Source organism: Osmerus mordax, chromosome 26 (assembly GCF_038355195.1).
Source record: "Osmerus mordax isolate fOsmMor3 chromosome 26, fOsmMor3.pri, whole genome shotgun sequence".
NCBI lineage: Eukaryota > Metazoa > Chordata > Actinopteri > Osmeriformes > Osmeridae > Osmerus > Osmerus mordax.
The window spans coordinates 8,829,588-8,855,824 of NC_090075.1; the positions used below are offsets into that span (position 1 = coordinate 8,829,588).

At 41.3% G+C, this 26,237-nt stretch overlaps 2 protein-coding genes across 2 annotated transcripts; one reads left to right on the forward strand and one right to left on the reverse strand.

The window, feature by feature from the left end:
• The first annotated feature begins 116 nt into the window (after positions 1-116).
• On the forward strand, positions 117-15,740 carry cfap70 (cilia and flagella associated protein 70). Its single transcript, XM_067229470.1, has 26 exons — positions 117-128; positions 4,275-4,461; positions 4,653-4,742; positions 4,840-4,927; positions 6,274-6,451; positions 6,594-6,776; positions 6,992-7,086; positions 7,232-7,334; positions 7,669-7,806; positions 8,447-8,605; positions 9,428-9,502; positions 9,601-9,692; positions 9,880-9,940; positions 10,119-10,313; positions 10,516-10,647; positions 10,789-10,914; positions 11,098-11,231; positions 11,334-11,449; positions 11,765-11,950; positions 12,168-12,370; positions 12,577-12,729; positions 13,951-14,112; positions 14,276-14,365; positions 14,503-14,604; positions 14,759-14,806; positions 14,905-15,740. Exons 1-26 carry the CDS (start codon positions 117-119, stop codon positions 14,983-14,985), a joined length of 3,189 nt encoding a protein of 1,062 aa, XP_067085571.1. The 3' UTR covers positions 14,986-15,740.
• A 1,543-nt stretch (positions 15,741-17,283) lies between these two features.
• Positions 17,284-23,139, reverse strand: clcc1 (chloride channel CLIC-like 1). Its single transcript, XM_067230068.1, has 10 exons — positions 22,717-23,139; positions 22,466-22,573; positions 22,181-22,270; positions 21,861-22,085; positions 21,603-21,743; positions 21,132-21,231; positions 20,813-20,910; positions 20,546-20,692; positions 19,788-20,390; positions 17,284-17,627 (listed from the first exon to the last, which is right to left on the reverse strand). The coding sequence occupies exons 1-10, from the start codon at positions 22,843-22,845 to the stop codon at positions 17,529-17,531; spliced, it is 1,740 nt and encodes a 579-aa protein (XP_067086169.1). The 5' UTR covers positions 22,846-23,139; the 3' UTR covers positions 17,284-17,528.
• Between the last annotated feature and the right edge of the window lie 3,098 nt (positions 23,140-26,237).

The window sequence follows — 26,237 nt, forward strand, 5'->3', positions numbered from 1 at the left end:
TAAGGACAACAATTGTCACTACAATGGCCTTTTGCAAAATGGAATAGATTTAAGTATGTTTTGGGTCAAGTTAACTCTACATTTAATCCAAACTGAATAGAAGTTGCATGAGCAAGATGACCGAGAAAGTTAGGCTATGTATAGTGGAGGAACCGCTAAACACGCGTTGGACAACTTGAGGGATGGTGTGTATAGGCTACTCACAAGCATAGGCGTTTCTAGGTTTTAAAACTGAGTGTGCAAAGGGTATGATTTTTTTAATGGTTACAAAAAACATGCTCAAAACCAGAGCCACCGGCACACGTGTGGCGAGCATGCATTTTCCCCACCACTTTAATAGTATCTACTATTAAAAACGAAAATAACTTTTTCAACTTAATTCTTTTTTTCTTGCAATTGAACAAGTTGATAAAATACTTTTCCAAATTTCAGCCCGTTTACTCTGTTGACTATAACCAGAGTCTCTGTTGGTCTCTATCACCTGATTGTCGTTGAGAAATCATATATATATCTATGGGGAGAACCATAGATATATATATAAAGGCCTGTCCAGAGAATGTATAATATAGGGAGCACTATAAATATATATAAAGGCCTTTATATATATATATATATATCTATGGTTCTCCCCATAGATATATATATATGATTTCTCAACGACAATCAGGTGATAGAGACCAATTTAGCCGTTTAGCTCCATAGACTCCCATTCATTTTGCACTCGACCTCGATCACTCCCAGTGGAACTCTGGTGAAACTGCAACAAAATTCGGTACAATGGGGTTTCACCCTACGTCAAACGACTGTCAAGCAGGCTCAACTGCGCATGTCGGAGTTAGTGAAGGACTGACTACGATCAGAGATCCCGCTTGATGGCATCTGAAGTGGAATCAGAATGTCAGAGCATTAGCAACATTAGCAACAACATTAGCAAGCCAAAACTCTTTCCAGCATGTGTATTGACAGGGAGAGCCTAACCTGTCAGCTGTGTTGGCGATGCCTCGAGAGAAAAAAGGAAGGGACCAGAGCTTGCCGAAAAGCAGTATCTCTGGTCGTACGATGTGTGTGACGTCATTGACATTTTAAAAGGCTTTTTTAGAACAGAAAGGCGACTTTAACCCTATCACGCATAGTGGTCACTACAGTGGACAGCTATTCAAAACTTTGTTTCTTGTATATGCATGGGTCTTGGTGGTTTAGTTGCACATCAGCACGGTAAAAAGGGAGAGGGGAGATGCTGAGGAGTCAGAAGATTCTTTATATGTCATTGCATTTCATTGAGAAAGATGGTCAAAATGTGACACAGTAGTTTTAACAGCATAATATATGATTTTTCTTATTGGTTTGGTTAATCCATATTTCTTCAACTTGTTATTTTTTTACAACCCAGACGCATGCTGTCCACTCAAAAAATATTGTGTATAAAAAATGTGTGTATAAAATAAATAATGTTCAACTTCATTTTTGTATGCCTAAAGAGGCCTAAAAACATGGGGAAAAAATCCAAACTAAGGTGGTCATAATTCATGCATGAAAGGGTAAAAAAAAAAAAAAAACACCCAGCAGTGTGTATTTTTTTTGGCCTCCTTTCGAATTCAAAATTCAAATTACGTAAAAGAAGATGTTATCCTGAGAAAAGTGGATTTTGAGGGGTATAACTTCATAGACCTCCATTCATTCTGCACTCGCTCCTTAGTGCTCTCATATGGAACTACAGTGGAACTGCAACCAGTTCAGAACCCGGAAGTTTCCCGAGAGTGGCAGTTCTCCCCATAGATATATATAAAGGGTAGATGTCTCGTCCAGTGTTGGGAAAGTTCACTTTCTACATGAACTAGTTCAGTTCATAGTTCACAAATTTTAAAATGAACTAGTTCAGTTCATAGTTGAACTAAGTTCACAGCTCCAAAAAATAAACTAGTTCAGTTCTTTTTTTCAATATGTTGCGAGCTATAATTTTGAATTATTTCCACAGCCCATATATAATCACAGACAGCAATTATTTTATTAGTTTAATGCTGAAACTATGTCAGATTTCATATTCATATCCAATTTTTAATCTTTATCCAACATTCGCATTGAAGGGACAGCCTTCCCTCATTTGTTCTATCTGTCTGCAATACCCCTCTCGGCCTCTACGCAATTTCGGCGCTCTCACACTTGCCAGGCATAGACAGTAGAAGAAAGCACACGCAGCGATTGACTGGTTGGGCAACCCTGGATACAGGACATAGTGATGGGAAGTTCGGATCATTTGACTGATTCGGTTCTTTGAATCTCGTTCAGCAAAATGAACGAATATTTTTTCGAGTCATTCGTTCATTTCTACGGGGGGGGGGGGGGGGGGGGGGGCTAAATACGTCCACTGCAAACACGTATCATATTCTCATGTTAGTGCATGTAAACCAGCAGATACTATTTTACAAGAAATTCATTTATTAAAATAATGTATCATGACAGTTTGTATGATTTTGAAATGGTCATTTAATTATCACGGAAAACAATTACGCTGCACTGAACTATAAGTAAAGTACAAAAAATAACAAACCCTGTAATTATTACTTGTGAACGAATATTATTCACGTCTTAACCTAGTCACGCGAAAGTGAACTAAACAAATCCTTTCTGTTTCCTCTTTTGAGCCTATGCAGGTCACGTGGAAAATGATCCAAAGATCCGTATCCGAAGACCCAGTCAAATTGAACGAATCGTTTCTGTTTCCTGTAGTTACCACGTAACATGTTTATCTGAAAGTAAATAAAATATATTAAGGTACATTTTCTCTGAAATGTTTCTAAACACGTATTTCTTTGTGACTGCATGCACAAGTTAACTTTGTAATTACCTACCTAAAACCTAGACCTAGACCTACATTTACAACTTTAAATAATCATATTCTACTGTAAAGAAAAGAAATAACTAAATATTTAATTGACCAGCACATTGGGTACGTTGTCAGAATATGTGACCCGGACCCACTGTAACTGCTTAATAAAGGAGTTAAACTTCAAAATATTGTTTGGGGTAGTTTTCATCCCTTCACAATGGGACAGATACACTTTTCAGACTCTATTCCGATGTTGTGCCTCGCTCTCGCGATATTCAGCTTTCAAAATATTGTTTGGGGTAGTTATGTCATCCCTCCACACTAATCTGGACACGTTTTCTTATTTGGAGTCATCACAGAGCCAATACCTCAGAGAGGTCACCGTATATTATAAGTAGGCTACAGTAGCAGCCGTCAGAATGTGACTCCACTGTAACTGCTTAATTAATGAGTCAAACTTCAAAATATTGTTTGGGGTAGTTTTCATCATAGACATATATATGGTTTTCATCCCTTCACACTGGGACAGATACACTTCAGACTCAATGCCGATGTTGTGTCTCGCTCTCGCGATATTCAGCTTCGTTGCTATGGAAACGAGACGCTGATGTTTCTGCCTGGCTGTGTAACTGACTTTTGCCATTCAGACAACTTCTTGACAACTGACATATTTGTGGAGTTCATAATTTAAGATGGAGCCATTTGTAGACAAAGCAATACCTGTGCAAATTACAGTTTCGCGTGGTAATAATCTGGTAAGGCATCCATGGCATGACCAGCGCAGAAGGGCTGCTATAGTGGGAATTACAGTAGCTACATGTTTGTGTAACTGAGTGTCAAGTGCCTGACTACCACGTATAGGCAGTCCACTGTTAGCCTACAGTAGCAAGGAACTTCTGGCAAAAACGCAAACCTGAAAACAAAACAAAAAAATAATATAGCTCTAACCTTATTTGTGTTTGTGTACGTTAATTATTATCTGCTTAGTTTTTAATGCATCGTTAAACCTTTTCCAGCTAGCTTAGTTTCTTAGCTTCAAGTGTACTGTACTGTACTGTAGCTCAAACTTTTAACCGTTGAAAAAGGAACTGCTTTTAGTGTCCAGGTCCAAAACAATGACTCTAAAAATAACTAAATGATTGGTCGCATTATTACAGTCTTGCGACGCCCACAGATATCGTATTTATTTCATTTTAGTGTCAAACGTTTGGATTTAGTTTTTTTAAGGGCCTAAACAAATTATATAAATATATTAATAATTATCAACTGTAATGCTAATTAATACATATATAATTCTACGATGTAATGCTTAAATAATGCTTAAACAAACGAAAGTTAATTATTGTCGATATTTATTTGACAATTAATATTCTACAGCTAGTTTAGCTAAAAGTACTGTAAACGATTGTGTTTCCTAGAGTAAACTGATTACATTTTTCTTTTGAAGAAGGGCAACAAGCCCAACGAGTCTTTCCTCAACTTTGTCCGTGCCGAATTCAATGGCCAAGTCCTGGGGGATTCCCAGAAGCTTGATGCGTCCGTGGACCTGGGAGTAAATTACAACTTTACCTGCAGCTTTGAGTGTTCAGAGGCTGCTGACACATTGGATGATGTGGCACATAAACCAGTCATACGTGAGATAACTGTTATTGTCCTGGCTATTGATTGAACCGCAATTAGCTGTGAAAAACATGTTACGTAAAACAGTGATAGTACAGTAGTATGAAATTTGATTTTAAATATATATATATACATTTCATCATTTCACTATTCACTGACACCTACACCCCCACACACACACCTTTCTCTCTCATGGGTGCTATAGTGACAGTGATTGAGATCCTTCCCAAGGAAAAGAAAGAGAAGACTGCAGTCGTAGGTCAAGCTGTTGTCGATCTGCTGCCTCTTTTGCATGGTGAGAAGAGAATAACATAGTCTCTATTCCAAGCACATCCTCCCAGAAGACTTGATTGTGCATTTATTCTGACATGCTGTCCTCTCCCCTTCTTAAGGTCAGTGCAGCATCTCATCCACTGTGCTACTCCATCCCACCCCTGGTTCATCTGCCGAGGTTGCTTACCAGGAAGGCAGCAGTAAGGTACCCCCTCACACGCACACACACACACACACACACTTCGGCCTGCCATACCATTTGGTCTGTATAGGAAACGAAAAATCATTACAGTACCATTAGAGAGACAACCTTTTGTCTTTTCTTCTGAGCTCGTGGCGGTCAGTCAGATCATTGTTGTGACCGACCTGCCTTCGTCAGATGGTGTGATGATACATTCCTAGACCTTTCAGGCAGAATAGTAACAAACCAATAATCAGCATTATACATGGCAAAGACGTTCAAATTGTCGATACATAAGTGTCTGGACTCAACATATAAGTATCTGGATTCGAACAGAGTCGGTTGTTAAGCGTAGACCGCAAATAATTTACTTTAATGCAGAACTATTAGTGTCTGTGTTGTGATACTATTTTATGTAATTTTTTATCAATCTTTTAAAGTCTTTTCACTTTCTCATGTATTTGCCAGTTAAATGTGTTGTCTGTTAAGGACAAGCAGAGCCTAAATTCTATTGTGAAAACCTGCTATACGATATCTGGAACCCAGCAAAGAGACTTGGGCTCCCTGGGAGAAACAGGTGGCCCAGAAAGCAAAACAAGTTATCAGTCACCTCACCATGTTCTGTACAGTGAATTCACCTTCTGGCTGGCGCCCTTAGGAAAACAAACCACTGCACTAAAAGTATTTAATTACTTCCACTGTCAGGCTTTTAAACGCTGACTTTAGTCATTGGTCAGGACTGTTACATTATTTTAAACTCAATTATTTATATAACAATGCTTTATTTATATGTTTTTTATTATTATTATTATTTTTGCTTTAGTTTTTATGTATTATGTATTGACCTATGTATGTTAATCTGTGCCTTTGACATTAAATTTCATGCCTATAATATTGCTGGGATCCATAAATTTGTCTGATTCTGAAACTTTAACATCAACTGTTTAGAATGCATTGTTTTAATTGCTCTGTCCAAAATTAAATAGATAAAATGTATTTACAGTTTTTAAATACATATTATTCGATCTCATTATAATCTTATTAATTATTTTTAATGTATTATCTTTTTGTATTTTATATTATCCTATTTTCTGCACTTCATAAGCACTTCTATTAGTTTGTACTATTGTTGTTGTGATGTTGTTGTGTCTATATCATGTTAAGCACCTTGAGACCTCTTTGTATTTTAAAGTGTGCTATACAAATAAAATCCATTATTATTATTATTATCAAGCTTCTTAACCTCACACCCAGCAATTCTATAGGATGTGTTGTGTATAATCACAACAGGACACAATGAATGGTTATTATGAATGTATCTTTTCTGTACAAGAGCTTGTCTGTGATTTCTCTGCCCCTTTCTGCTTGGTACCCAGCCATCTTTAGATGTGATCATCTGTGTGCCAGAGCCTCTGCTCTCTGTTGTCCAACTGTCAGAATCCAACCTGTTGAAGGTGACGGTGGAGGCAGCCTACTCCATCCCGGAAGTATGGAACCCTGCTTTGGGGTCCGACTATGTGGCTGCACTGCAGATACCCCTCACAGCCGAGGTAAGAGAGACATTATGTCATCTTCATTCAATGATGAAGCTCCTATCAACATAGTAAACTACTGTTCAGGCCACAATGGTGCTTTTTAACTTAAAATATGATTTAAATACCATGTGTGCACATTTGTTTTGTTTCTTCATAGAAAGAGGAAACATTGTGGTTTTCCAACGGGTTACTGAAAGTAGGTGGAGAGAGAGAAACTGTAGGCAGGCCCAGGAAGTGGCCTCTGGGGCCCCTGTTGGCGCCTGGAGCTCAGTTCATCCCAGCGTTGTCCATTGAGGGAGACCCCATCGAGCTGGAGGATGGAGACCTGACCAGCATAGAGGTACTCTAACCTACATACCGAGGTGTTACCTAGAACCATATAAAAGGAAATACATTTTACTACATTTTACTTCCTAAAAATATAAAACGTCTCATACTAATAATTCAGAGACCCTTCAAATAAATTATACAGTACCAGTCGGGTTGTGCAAGTGAAGCATTAAGATTTATAGTCAATTAATCCCTTTTCTTTATCACTGTCCTTGTGTTTCCTAGGATAGAGATTTCCGTATTGACGCTGAGACTAACAAAAAGAGAGTAAGCTGGGACACGGAGCGACGCTGCTTCCTGGATGCAGGGGGTGCTGTCTGGTGAGATGGACTTCAGCAGCTGCACCCTGTTGAGATCAGCTAAACTCCATTGAGATCCCTGCTTTCGACATATGCAACATATATAAAAATGAAGTGTGGCTATCCTTCAACTCACCAACGCTCTTCTCTTTCCTGCCTTGCTCAGCTTGACCCGTAGGATAGGGAAGAGTCGACTGTGGCCGGTGGAGGTCATGAGGTCCATGCAGGCTGGAGCCCCGAAGGGAGGAAAACCTGGAAAACCGGCAACGGTGAGATGTCACAAGCAAAAAGCCACCAAGAAGATTACAGAACATCATATAACCTCACAGAGCATCATTCAGCATCACAGAGCGTCAGAGAAGATCTGAACAAATGTAATCTTAACTGGATCTGATGAGTCTGTCTGTATGGGACCATCACAACCTAAGACTACTCTGATTACTGTTTCTGCACAATGTCTCAGAAGTTGGTAACCAGAGACTGCATAGATGAGTCCAGGTGGTCTCAGATAGTGTGGTGCTAGGCATAGCAGTATGATCCTTGTCCTCTGTTGTGTATTTACAAGAATACAACTAAATAGCCGCCTCTGTGTTTGTGTGTTAGCAAGCTGAGGATGAGTCCCAGATCTCCTTCCACGGTGTGGCTTATGTCGACATGGCCCCTCTATTGTATCCCGGGGCGAGACGTATCCGAGGAGCTTACCGTCTCTACCCCTTCTACGACTCTGAGCTGCTAGCTAAGGTGAGGTCAGACACACAAGGGAAAGCAAGCTTGCAGGCAGACATGGATGAAATCACTTCAAGACGGAACGTATTACTGGTGCTGTTACTGTGACAGTACAGTACAGCAGGTATGGAGAGGAAGAGGGGCAGTAGTACTGAGTCAGAGGAGCATGTCAGTACGGTTCTGTCCAAGTTTGTTCAAGGGTGTTTTTGAGGATATTTGATTCATAATTCTTAAAAAAAAAATATATATATTTCTTTTTGAAATTGCTACATTACAACTCGGAATTGCTCTCAAAAGGAACATTTTACACTTTGTTCATAAAACATCATATACAGAAATATAGTAATATAACAATACAAACCGCGATGTGCAACTATCTCAAGGGTCCATTTATCGCAGTTGTTTCCACCGTACTGTGGGCTCTGGTCTCTTGAGAGTATTTTGTTCCCTGTGTCGTTCCAGCACTTTGATCATAATCAGTTTTTTCAGTCTCTTGACCTCTACCTCGCTGAAATCCGTCATAAGTGCTCTGATGCTCTAACGATCTCCACAAAATGCCTCTTAGCTCTGCGGCAGGCTGTGTCCTTGGCAACATGGAGCGGCCCCTCGCCCCGTTTTCCCAGTTATCACCTATGTGACCTTGTGTGTTTCAAAGGCTAAGCGCAATGTCAGCGTTCTGAAGGAGAGCGCCAGGGCCCCCGCCACGCAGGGAAGAGGCCGAGCTCCTTCGTCCGTGGGGTCCTGCAAAGCAGCCCCCAGCAAGACCTTCGAAAACCTCAAGGGCGGGAAGGACACCAAGGAATCTCCCAAAAAAGTAAGGCCAGCTGCCAAGAAAGCAGTCCAGAATGCAACCCTTGCTCTTAGTTACAGTGTGACTCACATAGCACAGCACTTATCAAAGTAGGCTCTGGCAGGGCCGACAAAGGCCGCCTGTGCCAGTGGTCTGTCTTAGATCAGAGCCGGATTTCCCATCTGATTGAATCCGGTTCCGCGGTACAGAAGCTGCTTCCCAAAGCAATTATCAGTAACAGCAATAGCTTGTGGCTCCATCAGAGGATGGTGAATCATCTCGTTAGCTCATCTTCCCCTCACCGGCTCCCTGTGGAGGCGCAGCAGACAGAGGCAGAGAGGAGCACACAGCCACCCCACCAAGATAATAAACTCCCACACGCGTAGACTCACATGCCCACAGACACCTGCAATAGAAATGGTTATTTCGAATTGTGCTTTATCGTAGAATTGAATCAAAGGCCAGATTTTTCTGCTCCCCAACTGTATATACAATTGCCTATAACTGTCTTCAACGATCCAGGATCACACTCTGAATAGAAACAGCTTAAAAAATCCTGCGAAAATCAGCCCTGTGCACCCTCTCCCTTGCCCCCATAACATCTCCCAAACAAAACTGTAGTGATAGTAGTAGTGATGCCTGCTGTGTTGTGAGTCAGTTGGCTGAGTGGAGAGGGAGTCGGGCTAGTAATCCGAAGGTTGCCAGTTCGATTCCCGGTCATGCCAACTGACGTTGTGTCCTTGGGCAAGGCACTTCCTACTTGCCTCGGGGGAATGTCCCTGTACTTACTGTAAGTCGCTCTGGATAAGAGCGTCTGCTAAAATGACTAAATGTAAATGATATCAGCCAGGGGCTACGGTGAAGCCTACTACAGCTGAGAGTGTGACCGAGGTGGAGCCACAGGTCAACGTGGAGGGCCAGGTGAGTGGGATCAATGTCACTGTCACTGAGAAGGATCTCACTACAGGTCAAGTTTCATTATCTCAGAACCCTCCACACTCCTCGATCTATGTGTGCAGATGTATGCAGACTCCAGAACCTACATAATCATCGAAATAGCTCTGGAGAAGCCCTTGGTGCCCAAGAGTCCGCCTGAGGAGCTAGCTCAAAGGTACAGTACTGTGCTGTGGCTGTACCGTCTGAGATTGAAAGGATTGAGGGGTGTAAGAGGTCATATGTGTTAATCATAATGATTGGTACTGCCTCGTTACTGTACTCAGAACAGTAACTGTAAGTGTGGAAGGGAAGTGAGGAATAGTCAGAAGAGAGACAAAATGGTTCTGTCTGTCTATTGACAGGGTGAAGGAGCTGCTTCCTCCCAGACCCCCCCTGCCTCGCAGACCCGCTGGAGCAGAGAGAGTAATCACAACACACACTTCACAATAACACAATCCAATCACCATGACGTTAGCACACTTGTCTATTCACTTTGCTGTGTCGACGACACCTTGTGGCCATTTGCCAGCTACTACATGTCTTTCGACTTCCTCCTGCTGGTGTGCAGGAATGACGAGTTCTGACTGCAGTTGTGTCTTAGGCCATCCAGGGGTACCACAGCCAGATTGCCAGTGTGGCGGGCCAGGTTCTGGAGCAGTACAAGCAGCTGTTTGGACCTGCCTTCCTGCCCGGAGGCAAGCCGCTGGATCCAAATGCACAGGAAGAGCGCAAGACTCAGCTCCTGGGAGAGCTCAACTACTCTGGAAAGTTCTTTGCTTTCAAAGAGCAGATGAAGGTGAGAGATGTGGGGATGTTTTTGTTTGTTTTTTTGCTCTTTTGGTCTTTCTAAGCCACCTTTAAAAAGCAGGGTTTAATTATAGACTCTTGTCTGTTTAAAAAGAGGTTCAATCATGAAAAATATTTATGAAATGAAAGAAACAGTGGAAGCATTTCTTCCATTTGTTCTTACTGTTTGTGTGTCTGTGTGTGTTTCTCAGTACTCTGTGGTGAAGATTGTACGGGAGAAGATGCTGAGAACTGAGGCCTTCACTGACCCTGAGCAGCTCCAGGCATTCCTCAGCCAGCTCCATGTGTTCCTGGTGGATGAGATGCACGTGGCTCTCAACAAGGCAAAACACACCTACCACTGTCACCACCTTAGATGTGTCCACAGAGACAGTAGCAAACCAGCCTTGTGCCACATCATGTTTGTAATCCATCGAGTTCTTTCTCTCTCACTTTTTTCCTTGCACTTGTTTCCCCGTCTCCAGACCCTATCAGTGGATGCCCAGGAGAGCCAGCCTCGCCCGCAGCTAGACTGTGCCCAGCTGAGGCACTTTGCCAGGGAGGCTCAGCTGAGCGGAGACTACCAGCTGGCTTCTCAGTACTACCAGGAGGTGCACTACCACTGACTCTGGCATAAACACGCTGCCAACACCCTCTTCAAACGTATTCATCATAATACCACATGGGTTCATTCACCATTCTGTCCAGTGAACCTCCTGGTGTATCAGTGGGCATTTTCTGATATTTTCTCACCCGATTGATGTTGTCTTCTGGGTGTTCTTCTGACTGTACAGCAGCTGACTCGAGAGCGCAATAACCCATCCCACTGGTTTGACTACGGGGCATTCTACATGTTGAGTGCTGACTACCTGAAGGCTGAGGAGTGCTTCCACTATGCTGTGTCCATAGACCAGGCACACCTGCCCAGGTGAGCAGAGTGGGGGCCTATGGCTTTAGCAATGCTGCCGCTGCTGCGGAGCTGGGAATGTTCACCCATCTGGTATTGGCTAATAGTGTTTCCACCCTGCAGCTTGATGATGTGTGGGGTCCTGGCAGAGATGGGTGAGCGCCATGAGGAGGCAGAGATCTTCTTTGAGAGAGCCACGTGCGTCGACCCCACCAGTGTGGCGGCTTGGACTCTGTTTGGTGAGAGCACACATGCACGCATCCTCTTTGAAGGACACACACACAACTCTGTGAAGCATCCACTCTTAAAAAGAAGAGGTAAAACTATTGTGTGAACACTAAAACCGTAACGCTTGTTCCATAAAACCCTATGGTTCCACATACATAAATACTGTAACTATTTCATCAACCAGCTAGAACTAATTTGTTCTACCTGAGACTCCACAGGGACACCTTTTTGGAATCTTTTTTTTTCTTTTCTAAGCGTTATAAAAAATCTTTGCTTGACTGGTTTGTGGTTCGTGTGTGTGTGCGCGTTTGTGTGTGTGTGTCCAGGCTTGTTCTACCTGAGCCAGGACAACCCCATCCAGGCGGAGATGGCGTTCCTGGAGGCCAGCAAGCAGCAGCGGGCCTGCCTGGTGGTGACTCCACCGTGCAGACCAGACACTGGAGAGGCAGGGCCTGTCGGGGAGGAGGAACCAGAGCAGGCTGTGCCAGAGTCCCCCAGGGCCAACAGGACAGGTGAGCTTAAGAAAAAGACAGAGGCAGAGCTGAGCATTTCAGAACTGTAGTTACTGTAGAACTCTGCACTTCTGAACCTTGATCTTCTGCTGTATGTTTTATATGCATTATTTGTTTGCATTATTATTTGATCACTTTGGATAAAAGCATGTTTTGAATGGATACAATGTCAAATGTTAATGCACCGTGTGTGATTGGGGCTGTTCCTCTGGCGCAGATGGAGAGAGGGATGGAGATGGAGGCAGTGGGAGTGGGGTGCCTGGCTCTCAGAGCAGCCAGGGAAACAGGTCTGGGGAGGACTTTAATGGAGGGGTGGACCCTGAGCTGGCCACAGCCAGACTGGTAGCCACGCCCACCAGACTCAACTCCACCATCTACATGGAGACAGTCCAGTTCCTGTTGCAGAACAACACTCTACAGGTCAGCAGTCTGAGCTACTGGTCGAATTTGTCTCTTTCAAATGCAACATGGCAGAATGTATGTGACAATATAACCATAGCCAGAACATACAACATAACGTCAGATCCATTCATTTAAATATATTTGTGTGTGTATGTGCATACTGTATGTGTGTATGTGTATACTGTGTGTGTGTGTGCGTGTGTCTGCATATACTGTGGGTGCAGATGGCTCAGCGGGCTCTGGCCCAGGAACTGCTGTGTCCAGAGGGGGGCCTGAGTAGCTCCTATCACCTGGCCATGGCCAGGCTGCAGCTGCTGAGGGCAGAGTACAGCGGTGCCCAGCTCAGCCTGCAGGAGGCGCTCAATGACAGCTTCCAGGTGCCAATCACAAACAACCAACAGACCAGAGGCCTGTTCCATAAAGCGAGTTTACAGAATAAGCCAAACTTATGTCAGTTAGTCAGACTCATTTCTAGTTCATTCGGTTCCATAAAGCCAGCTCAACGTAGTTTTTAAGTCAGTTACTATGGCAACTTATGCTTCGAAACTAGCCTGGTCAGGGGCATGCTAACTGTCAGGCTTAGCCCGTGTTGTTGCAGACGTTCCTGTAACCCTGACCCAACTGGAAAACGATGATTTACCACGGACATTCTCATTTTCTCATTCTCCCTCAGTTCAATATGTAGGCTACATTTATAGAAAATCAACTTAAATACATAGGCTACAACATTTAGCCTAATGCATTAAACAATGATGAACAATGATTTGATACAAACCATAGCCTACGTTAAACGTATGGCTATATGGTAGTTTTTGATTTCAAATGTTTAGGCATCCGGCATAGGCCTCTATCTCAATCTAAGTTATCTGAGTATAATTATCATAGCTACATAATTGTTAACAGTAGACTACAATTGCAAATCCATACATCTATCCTCCATTTTCCCGCTATTTATTTAAAACAATGTAAAAAAAGTCAATTTAGATGTGTTTAGAGAATGTCTGTTTTTTTAATCAATGAAGTAAAGGTCTATAAAAAAGGACCTCAACCTACGTAGCCTATCGTTCACGTCAATCATGGCATGTCATTTTAAGGAAGTGGATGAGGGAGCTGTCATAGTACACGGCTTAAAGGGAACGTTCTTTCTGGAAGAAGTAACGTGGCTATGTGCATTGCTTTTTGCCATGGTGGATCGGTATGATCCATGTTCTACCTCTCGGGCTGCTTAAGAATAGGGTGCACGCGCAATTAGCTTGACTACTTAAATCTGACTTGACTTAGTAGGATTACTTGAACCAAAATTGGCCTTTATGGACCCGGTTTAGCCCCGCTTGACTTGTTAAGCTAATTCAAGTCAAGTTTGACCAGTCCAGCTTTTTTGAGCGGCCTTTATGGGACAGGCCTCCGGAGCATCTACTTTTGATATTCATGTGCTCTTTTTTTAATAAATGAATAATGATCATTTTAAGTAAACCTAGACTCACCAGAGATCGTGGGGGATGTCCATTCAGTGCCTGCAAGCACACCACGCATGGGTTTGCCAAATCAATCAAATGTTCAACTGTAATCTCTCTCCTGATGGTTCCCCTTCTTTGCAGGACCCAGACGTGTGGGCTCTGTATGGTCACCTGAATTACCAAACTGGGGAGCACAGGAAGGCTCAGGAGTGCTATGAGAGGACCCTGGACTTTGTGGTGGATGCCTCAGACACACATCCCATCTACCTGCGCCTGGGCTCAATATACCTTGAGGAGGCAAAGGTGAGATGGGCAGGGTCACACACAAACACACACGCCAACCAGTGAGATGGTTAAGTAACTTAACTATGAGGTAGTTCGGGAATCGGGATAATCATTGTTTTGCTGTATCCTCATCTGTTGTTTTTATCATAAGTAAAACCCATATGTTTAAATCCATTTGTAGTATGAGATGGCAAAAAGGACATATTTACGTGCCTGCATGAGCACTCCATCTTGTCTCACCTGGCTTGGACTGGGCATCGCTTGTTACCGGGTAACAAAAACATACTTACTTATGCTTAGGTATATTCAATCACACACTTAATATCTTTGAGTGTAAACCTTATATATTTGTATATGTGTGTTTGTGTGTGTATGCCTGGGTTTGTATGGGAATATGGATCCTCATAGCTAGGGGAGCTAACAGAAGCAGAGGATGCCTTGACCGAGGCTAACATTTTAAACAATGGGAACTCCGAGGTGTGGGGTTATCTGGCACTTGTCTGTCTGCAGGTGAGTGCTGGGTGAAAACCTGTCATCTAGACTTGAGTGTCAACACTGTCTGCTCAATCTTTGAGATTTCTCTGATTAACTATATATATCAAAAAGATCACACCCTGATATCAACATTTTCTTAATGATTGAGTATGATGCTTTTGTATTTCAGACTGGAAGGAGACCTGAGGCTGAGCAGTCCTACAAATATGCCGTGAAGGTATGTCCTGTCCCAATGCCCTCATAATCTTGAAGTTGTTTCCTAATTTGTACATACATACTAATTGTCAACACAAACAATTCCCCCCTCCCTCACAGCTTAAACTACAGAAAGAGTATGTTTTGCAAGAGATTAAGGAGCTACAAGCTCTTGTTGGTTTTGGAAATCCAAGTTTCTGAACAGGACCCTGCACCATAAAATGGAGACCATAAATACTTATTAATATGCCTTGGTATTGTTGTAATAGATATACTGTTGTATCTATCAATTGCTGGTGGCATTACATTTACACGCATGCTTACGATGCTCGTGACGTACAGATGTCTTTCAGGCTGTCAAAAGGTTCAAGTATAAATCGATTCCATTTTCATATCGTCCCTAATTTCGGGATCATCTCAAACTACTTCAAAACACTGTGTTGTTCAGGACACAAAGTACAATGGATATGGAGAACGAGTTTTATGCATTCGTATATTTATAAAAGAGTCAGTAGTTATAGTTATCGAGGAATGTTTTCTCAAATAGTCCCAATGATATTCTAAAGTTACGTATGTGTGAATTTATTCACATAAAATGTATCATTGATTAGTGGTGCTATGTCTTGGTCAACTCTTTAATGGGTGGAGGCTGTTGAAGACATGACTACAGACGAATAAACTGTGAAACGAGATATGACATCACAGACAGCTTTAAAGTCTGTGATGTCATCAGTACTTCCCATTCTAGACCAGTCATTCCCCTGAGACACAGCTGAGACCCCTGATAAGTCGGACCTGCGTGGAACGCTTGTATAGTCAGTCTTAGGTTTCAAGGCAAATACAGCATAGTATATGTGGGTCCAGTATAGTTCAATATGTAAACAAATTGGTCAGTTTTTATTTTGCATGTCCTGAAATATGTAACCTTGCGAACGCCATCACAGTTATCGCGCAGTGTGACCGTTTTGATGGAAGGTTCTTAAACTGCATTAGGATAAACAATTTTGACTCATTGTTAATGTAGCTGTGAAGTAGTGTCACATTTTGAATTTCCTTCAGGATCAATAAAGTGGGGAAGGAAGTGAAGGAAGTGCCAAGATATGAGCCTTGAGTGTCAAAATGCTTTTACACAATGGTTCTGAACTCAATTTATTAACCGACAATAACCATGGCCATATTTGCATACCAAACGACTGCGGGGGTGTAGAAACGCAAAGCTGCAGTTTTATGGATGCATTGTGCGAATAACAAGACTAGCTAAGCATATCTATACCTGGTAAACACTTCCAGTAAAGATTTAGCATACAAGGTGGAAGCAGGCCTACACAATTATACAGTAACATTTGAAATTTCTCTATGGTTTGTCTGAAAAGATACCATATATATGTGGTCTGTAACTGAATTCTTAAATTATTTGCACAAACAAATGTGGACAAGCCACTAGTCATGGTTCTGTAAACTAACATACTGTACACTTTAGAATATTAAGGAGATCACAAATGGGTTTTAATGAAGCCAAACCTTTGAAGAGGAAAGTTTATTTATTAAGTATTTCTCCACTTATTTCACAAATACGTGAATAATTAATAGTGCTGTCAAACAATTAAAATATTTAATCGCGATTAATCTCATAGTTATCTCGCGATTAATCGCAAATTTTTATCTATTCTAAATGTCCCTTGATTTCTTTTTGTCCCATATTTTTTTCTCATTTTAATGCTCTTATCAACATGGAAAAGTGGATCGGTTTGCTTAGTGCAAATGTTTTTTTTAAATTGAAAACAACATTGCAATCGACTGGCTGTGACGAGGGGGCGGAGACTTCGCATCAGCTGTGTGCTTGGCCATCAAGTGACGTGCTGCGAAGATACCTGAGTTCACAACGACAAAACGCACAGATCGCTTTAGTCTTGTCAATGGAACCATTTTGCAACTTTTTTAAAGTAAACTTTCCATTCTGAATCTTATTGGCATCCATTTCGGCGTCTCGCGCTCGCCATCCACTCAACGTAACGTTAGCCTACTACTCTTTAGCCGGCTCGCAAGCCCAAACAAGTGTGTGCGGCGTGCCTGTTGTTTTGTTTCCGGTCTAGCTAGATCCGGTGTGGTGTTGTAGTTTATTAACGTCAGTAGTTGTTGCAACAGCATGTGAAAATAACTACAAAGTTTGCTAGGCCAAAAAGAACGTTAATCTCGCGATTAAAAAATGTACGCCGTTAAAATGGGTTTGCGCTAACGCCGTTAATAACGCGTTTAACTGACATCACTAATAATTAACAATGCAACAGATTTAGTTAGAAAAACAACTGTAATCGAATACAATTATAGTAATAATATAGTAATCCGAAGGTTGCCAGTTCGATTCCCTGTCATGCAAACTGACATTGTGTCCTTGGGCAAGGCACTTCACCCTACTTGCCTTGGGGGAATGTCCCTGTACTTACTGTAAGTCGCTCTGGATAAGAGCGTCTGCTAAATGACTAAATGTAAATGTAAATTATATAATATATATATTTTTTTAATTATATGCCACAAAAAGGAACAAAGTCACAATAATCAAATATCTCAAATTGTAGCATTCCATGATATACAACTCCAAATAACTCAGGCAAATACCTTTCAGATAAAACCATAAGATGTTACACATTAAAAAAGAAAAGAAAAAAGGTCAGACTAAAATAAAAGCCCGGAAACCCAAACACTGATAGAAAATTCCATATTGATTTTAGCAGGAACAACAAAGTTCACTCTTGTGATGTTGGCGCAGTTTCTTGTACAGGCAATCCAATTGTGTCAATATGTTGTCCAGTGACGATTGAAGATTTAGTTAAGGCCTCATGCACCTATTAAGAACATTTAGAAGAGAGGGATATTAGTGAGAATTATCTAGCAACCCCAACAATCTCCACCAAATGTAAAGGTTTGTCATTCACAAGGATGTCAATACAATAATAACAATAGAAAATGTAATGATTGAACATAAAAGGTTTTCAGGAAAGCTAGTTTTATAATAGTGTCGAGATAACATGCACATTGACCAGGAAAACAAAGGGCACAAAGGGATTTAAAATATATGATGTATATGGAGAGAAGTGACAAAGAAGCAAACAAGTTCTTATTTACCAATTTCTGAAGCATCTGAATAACCATTCCATTTATGCATGTACAATGCTGTAGCATTTAAACAAGCAAAGGGGGGACCATATATGTACATTACTAAGACTATAATAGTAAACATAGTAGCCTATTTAGTTCAGTTAAAGATCCTGTAAAGCAAATTCCATGATTTGCTTCTCAGTACAGTATATACGTGTGAAATGAGTTCCTGAAAGCATGTGCAAAGCGCGAAAACTTTGTCGCACTGAAATGTGGAGTTAGACCGTAGAACCGTTTCTCTTCCGTTTTCAGATCAGGTTTTAATGGGCGGAGCCAAAAAATTACCTATCTATGTCATTTTGACCCATCTACGTCAGATCACTGAATGGCTCCTCATGCTGTACTGTTATTGTAGCCTACATCAGCTAGCTAGCTAGCTTCAGGATGTCTCCCTCCACCCGCAACTGCATCTTCCCTGGATGCAAGAACTTCAGCTGCACTGCAACGCTATTTAATCGCCATCCACTCAACGTAACGTTAGCCTACTACTCTTTAGCCGGCTCGCAAGCCCAAACAAGTGTGTGCGGCGTGCCTGTTGTTTTGTTTCCGGTCTAGCTGGATCCGGTGTGGTGTTGTAGTTTATTAACGTCAGTAGTTGTTGCAACAGCATGTGAAAATAACTACAAAGTTTGCTAGGCCAAAAAGAACGTTAATCTCGCGATAAAAAAATTGACGCTGTTAAAATGGGTTTGCGCTAACGCCGTTAATAACGCGTTTCACTGACATCACTAATAATTAACAATGCAACAGATTTAGTTAGAAAAACAACTGTAATCGAATACAATTATATGAAATGTGGAGTTAGACCGTAGAACCGTTTCTCTTCCGTTTTCAGATCAGGTTTTAATGGGCGGAGCCAAAAAATTACCTATCTATGTCATTTTGACCCATCTATGTCAGATCACTGAATGGCTCCTCATGCTGTACTGTTATTGTAGCCTACATCAGCTAGCTAGCTAGCTTCAGGATGTCTCCCTCCACCCGCAACTGCATCTTCCCTGGATGCAAGAACTTCAGCTGCGCTGCAACGCTATTTAATTTCCCTATTGATGAGGAAAGGAAAAATAGGTGGATAGATTTTGTGAAAAGCCACGCTGATGGAAAGCTTCGGATAAACTCCAACAGCCGCCTCTGCAGTGACCATTTCACGGCGGATCATTTTAACATGGACCAGAGACAGACGGGGTTCAGGGACACACGGCTTCTCTTGCAGCGTGGAGCCCTACCGAGCATCGCCCTCCTGGCCGTTCCTCCTCCGGTCGCACCTGGACCATCCACTGCTGCCAGCAGTTCATCACTCAATTCTGCGTACTTGTTATAATTATACTAGATAACTTTTCCAGAGGTATCTCTGCTATGAGTTAGTGCAAACCGCTAACTTGATATTAGGCTGCTCGGTCTAGAATGATGGTATTTTGGTGAAATGGTAGCTAATGTGCTAGAAGTAGTTGGAGAGCTCACTGTCTGCTGTCTCTGGTGTCCATTTTTACTCCTGTGTTACAGCTCAGGGGAACAATTCATTTATATGCATCTGTATGTTTCAGTCATTGAACAATTCTATACTGTTTTGTTTGGCTTGACGTAGCGTCCATTATCTGGGTCATAGGTAGGCAGCGAGGGGCGGAGCTTCAGCTCCTTCAAGCGACACGCCCCCCCAAGCAGAGAAGAGTGCTGATCTCACGATTTCAAAGCCTAATTTAACATACTTGTCTGTGTTTTTTTTCATTCAAATTTGGATGAGTAGTTAATAACACATTCTTCTGTGGTGTGGTGAACTTAAAACTCGTTTTCAATTCCACCTTACAGGATCTTTAAGGTTGAAAAATAACACGTTAATTAATGTTTACCTGTGCGTCATTCCCTTGTGCTGTTAATGAGGGTTGTCCTTCATTCGTCGTCCTAGCTTGGTTGTCTGAGAGATGAGAATCAGCTGAAATACCATCCTTCTTGGCTTTTACTTTAGTTTGAGAGTCATTTGCCCTAGCCTGAGAGGTTTTGACCTGCAAGTCCCTCACTATGCTGCTCGCTGTAGGTCCTTCCATCTCTTTTTGGACTTCCTTCCCAGTCGTAGGGTCACTCTCCACTGAGTTGGAGAACCCCTCGGTAAGTTCTGCCTCACTGATACTCTCCAGTGTCTGTGAGTCAACATCATCATCACTGAACAGCTGGTCAGCACTCCGACCGAGGTTTTCTGCATAGACAGTCTCTGGTTCCATTCGGACCCTATTTGGCCTCCTCTGCCGAAGATTGTTTCTCTGTACCGGAGCCGGATGAGGAGCAGGTTGAGGTGCATCCCCCTCAGCTAGACGGTCCCTCAGTTGAGCAGGCTGGAGTTGGGGCTCAGGTTGTTGCTGGCCCAATACAGGAGGAGGGGGGTCCCTGCGGTGGCCTGTCAGTGGCCTGAGGATACCGTGCTGGAAGGCTGCTTGGACAATGCCATACAGGAAGACCTTGAGAAAATTGAAATAAAATATATCACTCACTGATGGAATTTCAATGCAGAAACATTAACAAGTGATTTGTAACTGTGCAAACTGTGGATACTGTAGAGTGCACTGTAGTCTACGACCAAGTATGTTTTAAATCAGTTTTGGCATTTCCATACCAAGATCGACAACACAATGGTGAGAAGAACTGGAATCTGCAGAGTGACTGGCAGGTCCTTGAGGAGAGCTCTGAGAAAGTCACTAATACCCTGGCCAATGTGCTTCAATGGCTCCGTGATGAACGTGGTGATGGTGACAGAGATGGCCTGCATAGAAAAAATTACAAGTGTATACTGTCATATCCTATGTGTAGTCATATCTACCTACTCTACTGTCATTATAATAATGAAATACCCTGGATGAGGCCAATCCTATGGCTTAATTACCTTGGTTGGAGGTACAATTAAGATTGGATTAACATAGACGACTTCGTAGTACTTCTTACAGGGATCATCCTGAAGTGTCCAGGTGCTTCTGTACCACTCTGCAGAAAAGACCTACATTGATTTCTCTAAATGTATTGACATACATCGCTAATCATTAATGTGGTAACTCTTTATTCTTTGGAAGCCTATTGATGGTTAAGACGCATACAGTATGCATTGACAAACATGCATGTAGCATAAAAAAAAAACTATCAACTAATTAGGGGCTTCTCAAAATTAAATTTTCCAAAAACAGTATGCAATCCCATCAATGTGTCACCCTTCAAGTTATCGCTCCAGTCAATTTTTCTCAATCCAGAGCACTTTTCATTGAAACCCTCCATCTTCACAAAGTTGTTTTGGTGCTCCGCAAAAGCAATCTGACAGGTAGGGAGAGAAACAACACGAAAAAACAACAATAGATGTATTCAATTACTCAAATTCTTGATGACACTTAATACATTATACATAGTGATAAATACTGTATATCAGGGGTGCACGATTGGCAGACCGATTGAAGGTTCTATCTGGAACTAGATACAATTTCTAATAAATAATTGTTAAATACTGATGAAGCAACCATTATTTTCAATGAACACACACTGCGCTGGCTCAGCGCAGCTGGGAAAGTCACAGACAGCGCTCTATACTACCTTTGGGGGGTGAAAATGTTAGTCAATTGACCTCTTTGAATTCTAATTGTGCACCCCTGCTGTATATAATGGCCTAGCAACCAAGGAATGTGTCTCACCTTGTACAGATACAACCAATTCCATCCAATACTGATGAAGAAGCATATAGCAAACAGTCTCCTAAACTGGACAAACCAAGAGATGACAGACCATACCTCACTACAGATAATGGCCACTATAATCAGCACACAGACAAGCATCTGAAAGAGAAAAATTGAAAAGACATATTGATATTATCAGTAGCTTAACATTGATTGGTCAATCCCAAAACAGTTTAGACAACACCTTCGCACACAGACAGATAAAACACACTTCACCTGTATGACTGTAAACACCTCTACACCAAATGTGTCTTCAAAGTGCCACCTCCAGGCCTCATAGTCATGAGGTTTGAGATCCACTAGGATCTGACTGAGGGCATCATCCAGTGCGCCTGTTCTCCAGCTTTCAATGCCATCTAGAAGCGTCTTGATCTCTGACATGGCTTGATGAGACAGTTTCACCTTAGCATCATAGTAGACTTCACTGCCAGAGTCACTGGGCTGATGAAGTAAACACATAAAGGGAAAAGGGAGATTAGACAAGGGTAAAATGTATGTATTATTTGTAATGATCAGTAGAACTTTTCAGAACTTACAAGGCCTACTCTTTGAATTTCCTTCAGGAGCTTGGTGATGAACCGCTTGAATACAGGATGACATGAAGGCTGCTGCGAGATCGCTGCAATCTGTCAGGATGCCGAATACAGGAGGATCACAGAACATGACGTGTTGATGACACGTTGTATTTCTATTAGTCGCTACGTTTAACCCCGTATTGAAACCAAACCATGACCCAAAACCAAGGCGTTAACAGTGGGAATAGTCAACTTCATCCAAGACGGATAATTGACAAACGTGTTCTACAATAGAGCCTCACTAACCTCTCTCTGTAGGCCCTGGACTTTAATGTTGCACTCTGCAATGCCAATTTGATTAGAATCTTGGATGTGATCTCTTCTTTTAGTCGGCACATATTCGTAATTTTTTGGCTGTAAATGATCAAGGACACATTAATGACGTGTTGATAATACGGTGTAAGGTGACTTATGTATTATATAAGGTACAGCCACTATTGTACAATTTAGGCGGGACATACTGTATATTGTAGTCAATTTGTTAACTAATAGTTTACCTCCGCTGGGTTTTTCATTGTCTTGGTGCTTGCATCGTAATTCAACATATCGTACGGATCGATCCATTCCTCATCTTGCCCCTTTGCAACCAACAATAGGCTACACACTAAAACACTAACCATGTGCATTTCCTAATACTGTGAGGACCTCTTTACTTGCTAACAACACACTCCACTATAGCAAGCTAGCTGGATATGTCTGGTACTGTTCTACAACACTTGTCGATTACTTGCATACATCTTCACAAAAATGATAGTTTAATCAAATGTATTTGATAAGTTAGCCATAAAGCATGGAAATCAATAGGAAAGTACACCTTTCAAATAGCCGTTACAGCAGCCCATTAAAAGAAGTTTGTTTTGTTTTTGTTTCCGGGTGGCTTTGTTGCGTACCTCCAGAGAATGTCTAAACTTCCGGGTTCTGAACTGGTTGCAGTTCCACTCTAGTTCCATATGAGGGGGTTAACGGGCGAGTGCAGAATGAATGGAGGTCTATGGAGCAATACCCCTCAAAATCCACTTTTCTCAGGATATAATTTTTTGTCTAGTAATTTGAATGTTGAATTCGAAAGGGGAGGCAAAAAAATACACACTGCTGGGTGTTAGACTTTTTTTTATTTTTTTATTATCATTTTTTTATTGCTTGAAAAAGTACAAAGTATACAGATAATAGTACACAGATCAGTATACAAGTGTATAGACAACTGAAATAAGAAAAATAGGATTGCCAGGGGTACAAGAGAATATTAAATTAGGTCCATATATTAAACGTTTTAAGGCCTTTTAGTTGTGGGATTTAGAAAGTAAAGACATGTTATTTGCAAACTCACAAAGGAAAAGTATAAAATACGGTTTCTTACTGCTGAATTTACATTTGTGAATGTGACATTTTTCCATTAAGATCAATACATTTATTACAAAGTATTCATTTTCTTTTCTCAGATTCTTGTAGAAACAAAATATCAAATTTTCCCACAATAAAACAAAATCATTAAAGATATGATCAACTATAAATCTGCTTTAGTTTTGCCAGAAGGCTTGGGTGTGTAAACAGTGCCAGAAGAAGTGCAGGACAGTTTCAGAGTGATCTTCGCAGAAGCAACATTTCACATTTATGTCTCTTTTATACTTAACCATATAATGATTAGCAGGGTCATATCTGTGTATAATTCTAAATGATACCTCCTTGTTCAGAATAAGGTACTTGTGAGGAATCATCCAGACTTTTCTCCAATCAATGTTATCAACCAATTGGTTCCAATATGACATGACATGTGGAAGAGATACAATGTCTTTCTGAAACAATGCACGTACTGTATGTCCTTACTACTGGCATCAAATACTATGGCAAATTCTCTTGGCGTTACTGGAATATTGTATGTTAAAAACTTTTCATAAGAGAACAAGTGCCCCTCTCCATCAAACAGCTGGTTCACCATCAGAATCTGATTCTCTACCCATCTCTCAAAAAAAAGTGATTTGTTTTAAAATAAAATATCTCTATTATTCCAGATAAGGCACCTGTGTGGTGAGAAATTGTGCTTATATATCAGAGACCATGCTAAAAAGACCTGCTTATGGAACACTGATAACTTAACAGGAAGTTTTTCCACATTGTAATTACAATTCAAAACTAGAGAGGATACAATTTCTGGGGAAATTGTAGGGTGTGCTTGCTTGCGTCGGTTGCACAGGGGTCTGAATATTTTATATAAAAATGCATCGGGCCTACTTATTATTTATAAAGATTACATAGATTTAAAAGCATCTTTTTTTTGCTGCTCATTTACAACTCAAAATACGAGTGAAGTGTAGAATGAAATATGATGTCTTCTCATTTCCCCTGCAAGAGGCAGCTGACAGGCTGAATCAAAACGAATACATTTGGCAGACCGGTGTAAAAATTGACCTAATCTCTATGACTTAAACGTCCTTTTAAGTTGTCCCTTCTCGTGATATTTTCAGGCATTTAGCCTACTCATATTGCATTCATTCATTAATAAAGAACCCCTTTGAAGATTATTCTACGACTTTACCAGCAGAAGATAGAATCGCGATTCAGACAGTCCCATCTGCTAACTGAAAATATGCCCCCAAAACGTAAATAAGCTTGACATTTATTTAGTGGAAAATCGATCATTCATAAAAAGCTCACTGGTAGCAATCATTGTCAGTAACAGCGCAAAATGCGATATAGCCCTGTGTGGAGAAGCTGCCCCGGTAAATTGTACTACTACGGTACAGTACTAGTAGACTACTGCTGTGTTCGTCTTGGTAGCGATTGCGTTGGTTGAATTGGATTTAACGTTCCGTTGTACGGTTTAGGCTGAAATTAATTATTTTCATGAACAGATTGGCAACGTTTAGGCTGTGGCAATGAAGTTCAGGTTAGTAGTTAGATAGACTTTTGATAAAGTAAGGGGAGTGCCGAACATGTTCTGTCGCCGTTTGACTTCCTACAGCTGTGTAGATGTTTTTGTAGTGTCTCGCGTAGGCTACAGCATTGCAGTGAGCAACACTGGTTTGAAACCACAGGTAATGATAATTTCACCCACAAATCGTTTACTTGTAATGTAATGTCATAATAAATCCTACAACGAAAATGTATTTGTGAGGAATGTTTATTTTAAAGATTGAAAACAGATGCATCATAGACCACTGTAGTATGTGTTGCCCGGGCAACAGAGGCTAATGTCATGATGCTAATGCTTCAGTGAAATAGTAGACTACCGTTTCCAAAAGTAGATGTGGGCCTACTTCCTTAATAATATCAGCTAATATTGTACATTACATTTCATAATTGTGTTTCACATCACAAAGTAAAATGAGTAAATAGTTATCACCCTGGCCTCTTTGCTTGTGGCGTTCCTGCAGCTGCCTTGCAGTAAAGCTATAGTTAGCCTAGCTATCCCCCAAGTTAACAGATGTGAAACGAATGTTCTGCTACAGGTAGTCACGCGTGTTTTCGTGACGTTAGTGACGTAGTGACGTTAGTAACGTCAGTGACTGTGGCTAGCAAATTAGCTACCGTTAGCTTCACTTTTCACCACAAAAACGCAATTTCTACTTAAACCATGCAACGGAACGTAAATAAAAATACAACCAACGCAATCACTACCAAGACGAACCTTTTGACACCGCCGTTGTGTATGTAGTCCAAATATTGACTGATCCTTAGGGGGGCGAAAATAAATAATAATAAATAAAGATATATGTGAGAGAACAAAGGTTGTGCTCTCGCCGAAGGCTTGAGCACACCCAATAATATATATGTGAGAGAACAAAGGTTGTGCTCTCGCCGAAGGCTTGAGCACACCCAATAAAAGTCGAACTACCAAAACGAGAAAAAATAATGGGATAATATTATATTTGGAATCAAATCTGGAATCTCAATCTGGATCAAATTCCAAAGTCCAAAAAGTTCTGCTCACCAAATTCGTACTTATTCATAACATCCCTCTTCCTGATATAGTGTATGCGATTTTTCCAAAGAAAGTTAAAAAGCATTCGATCGATGTCTT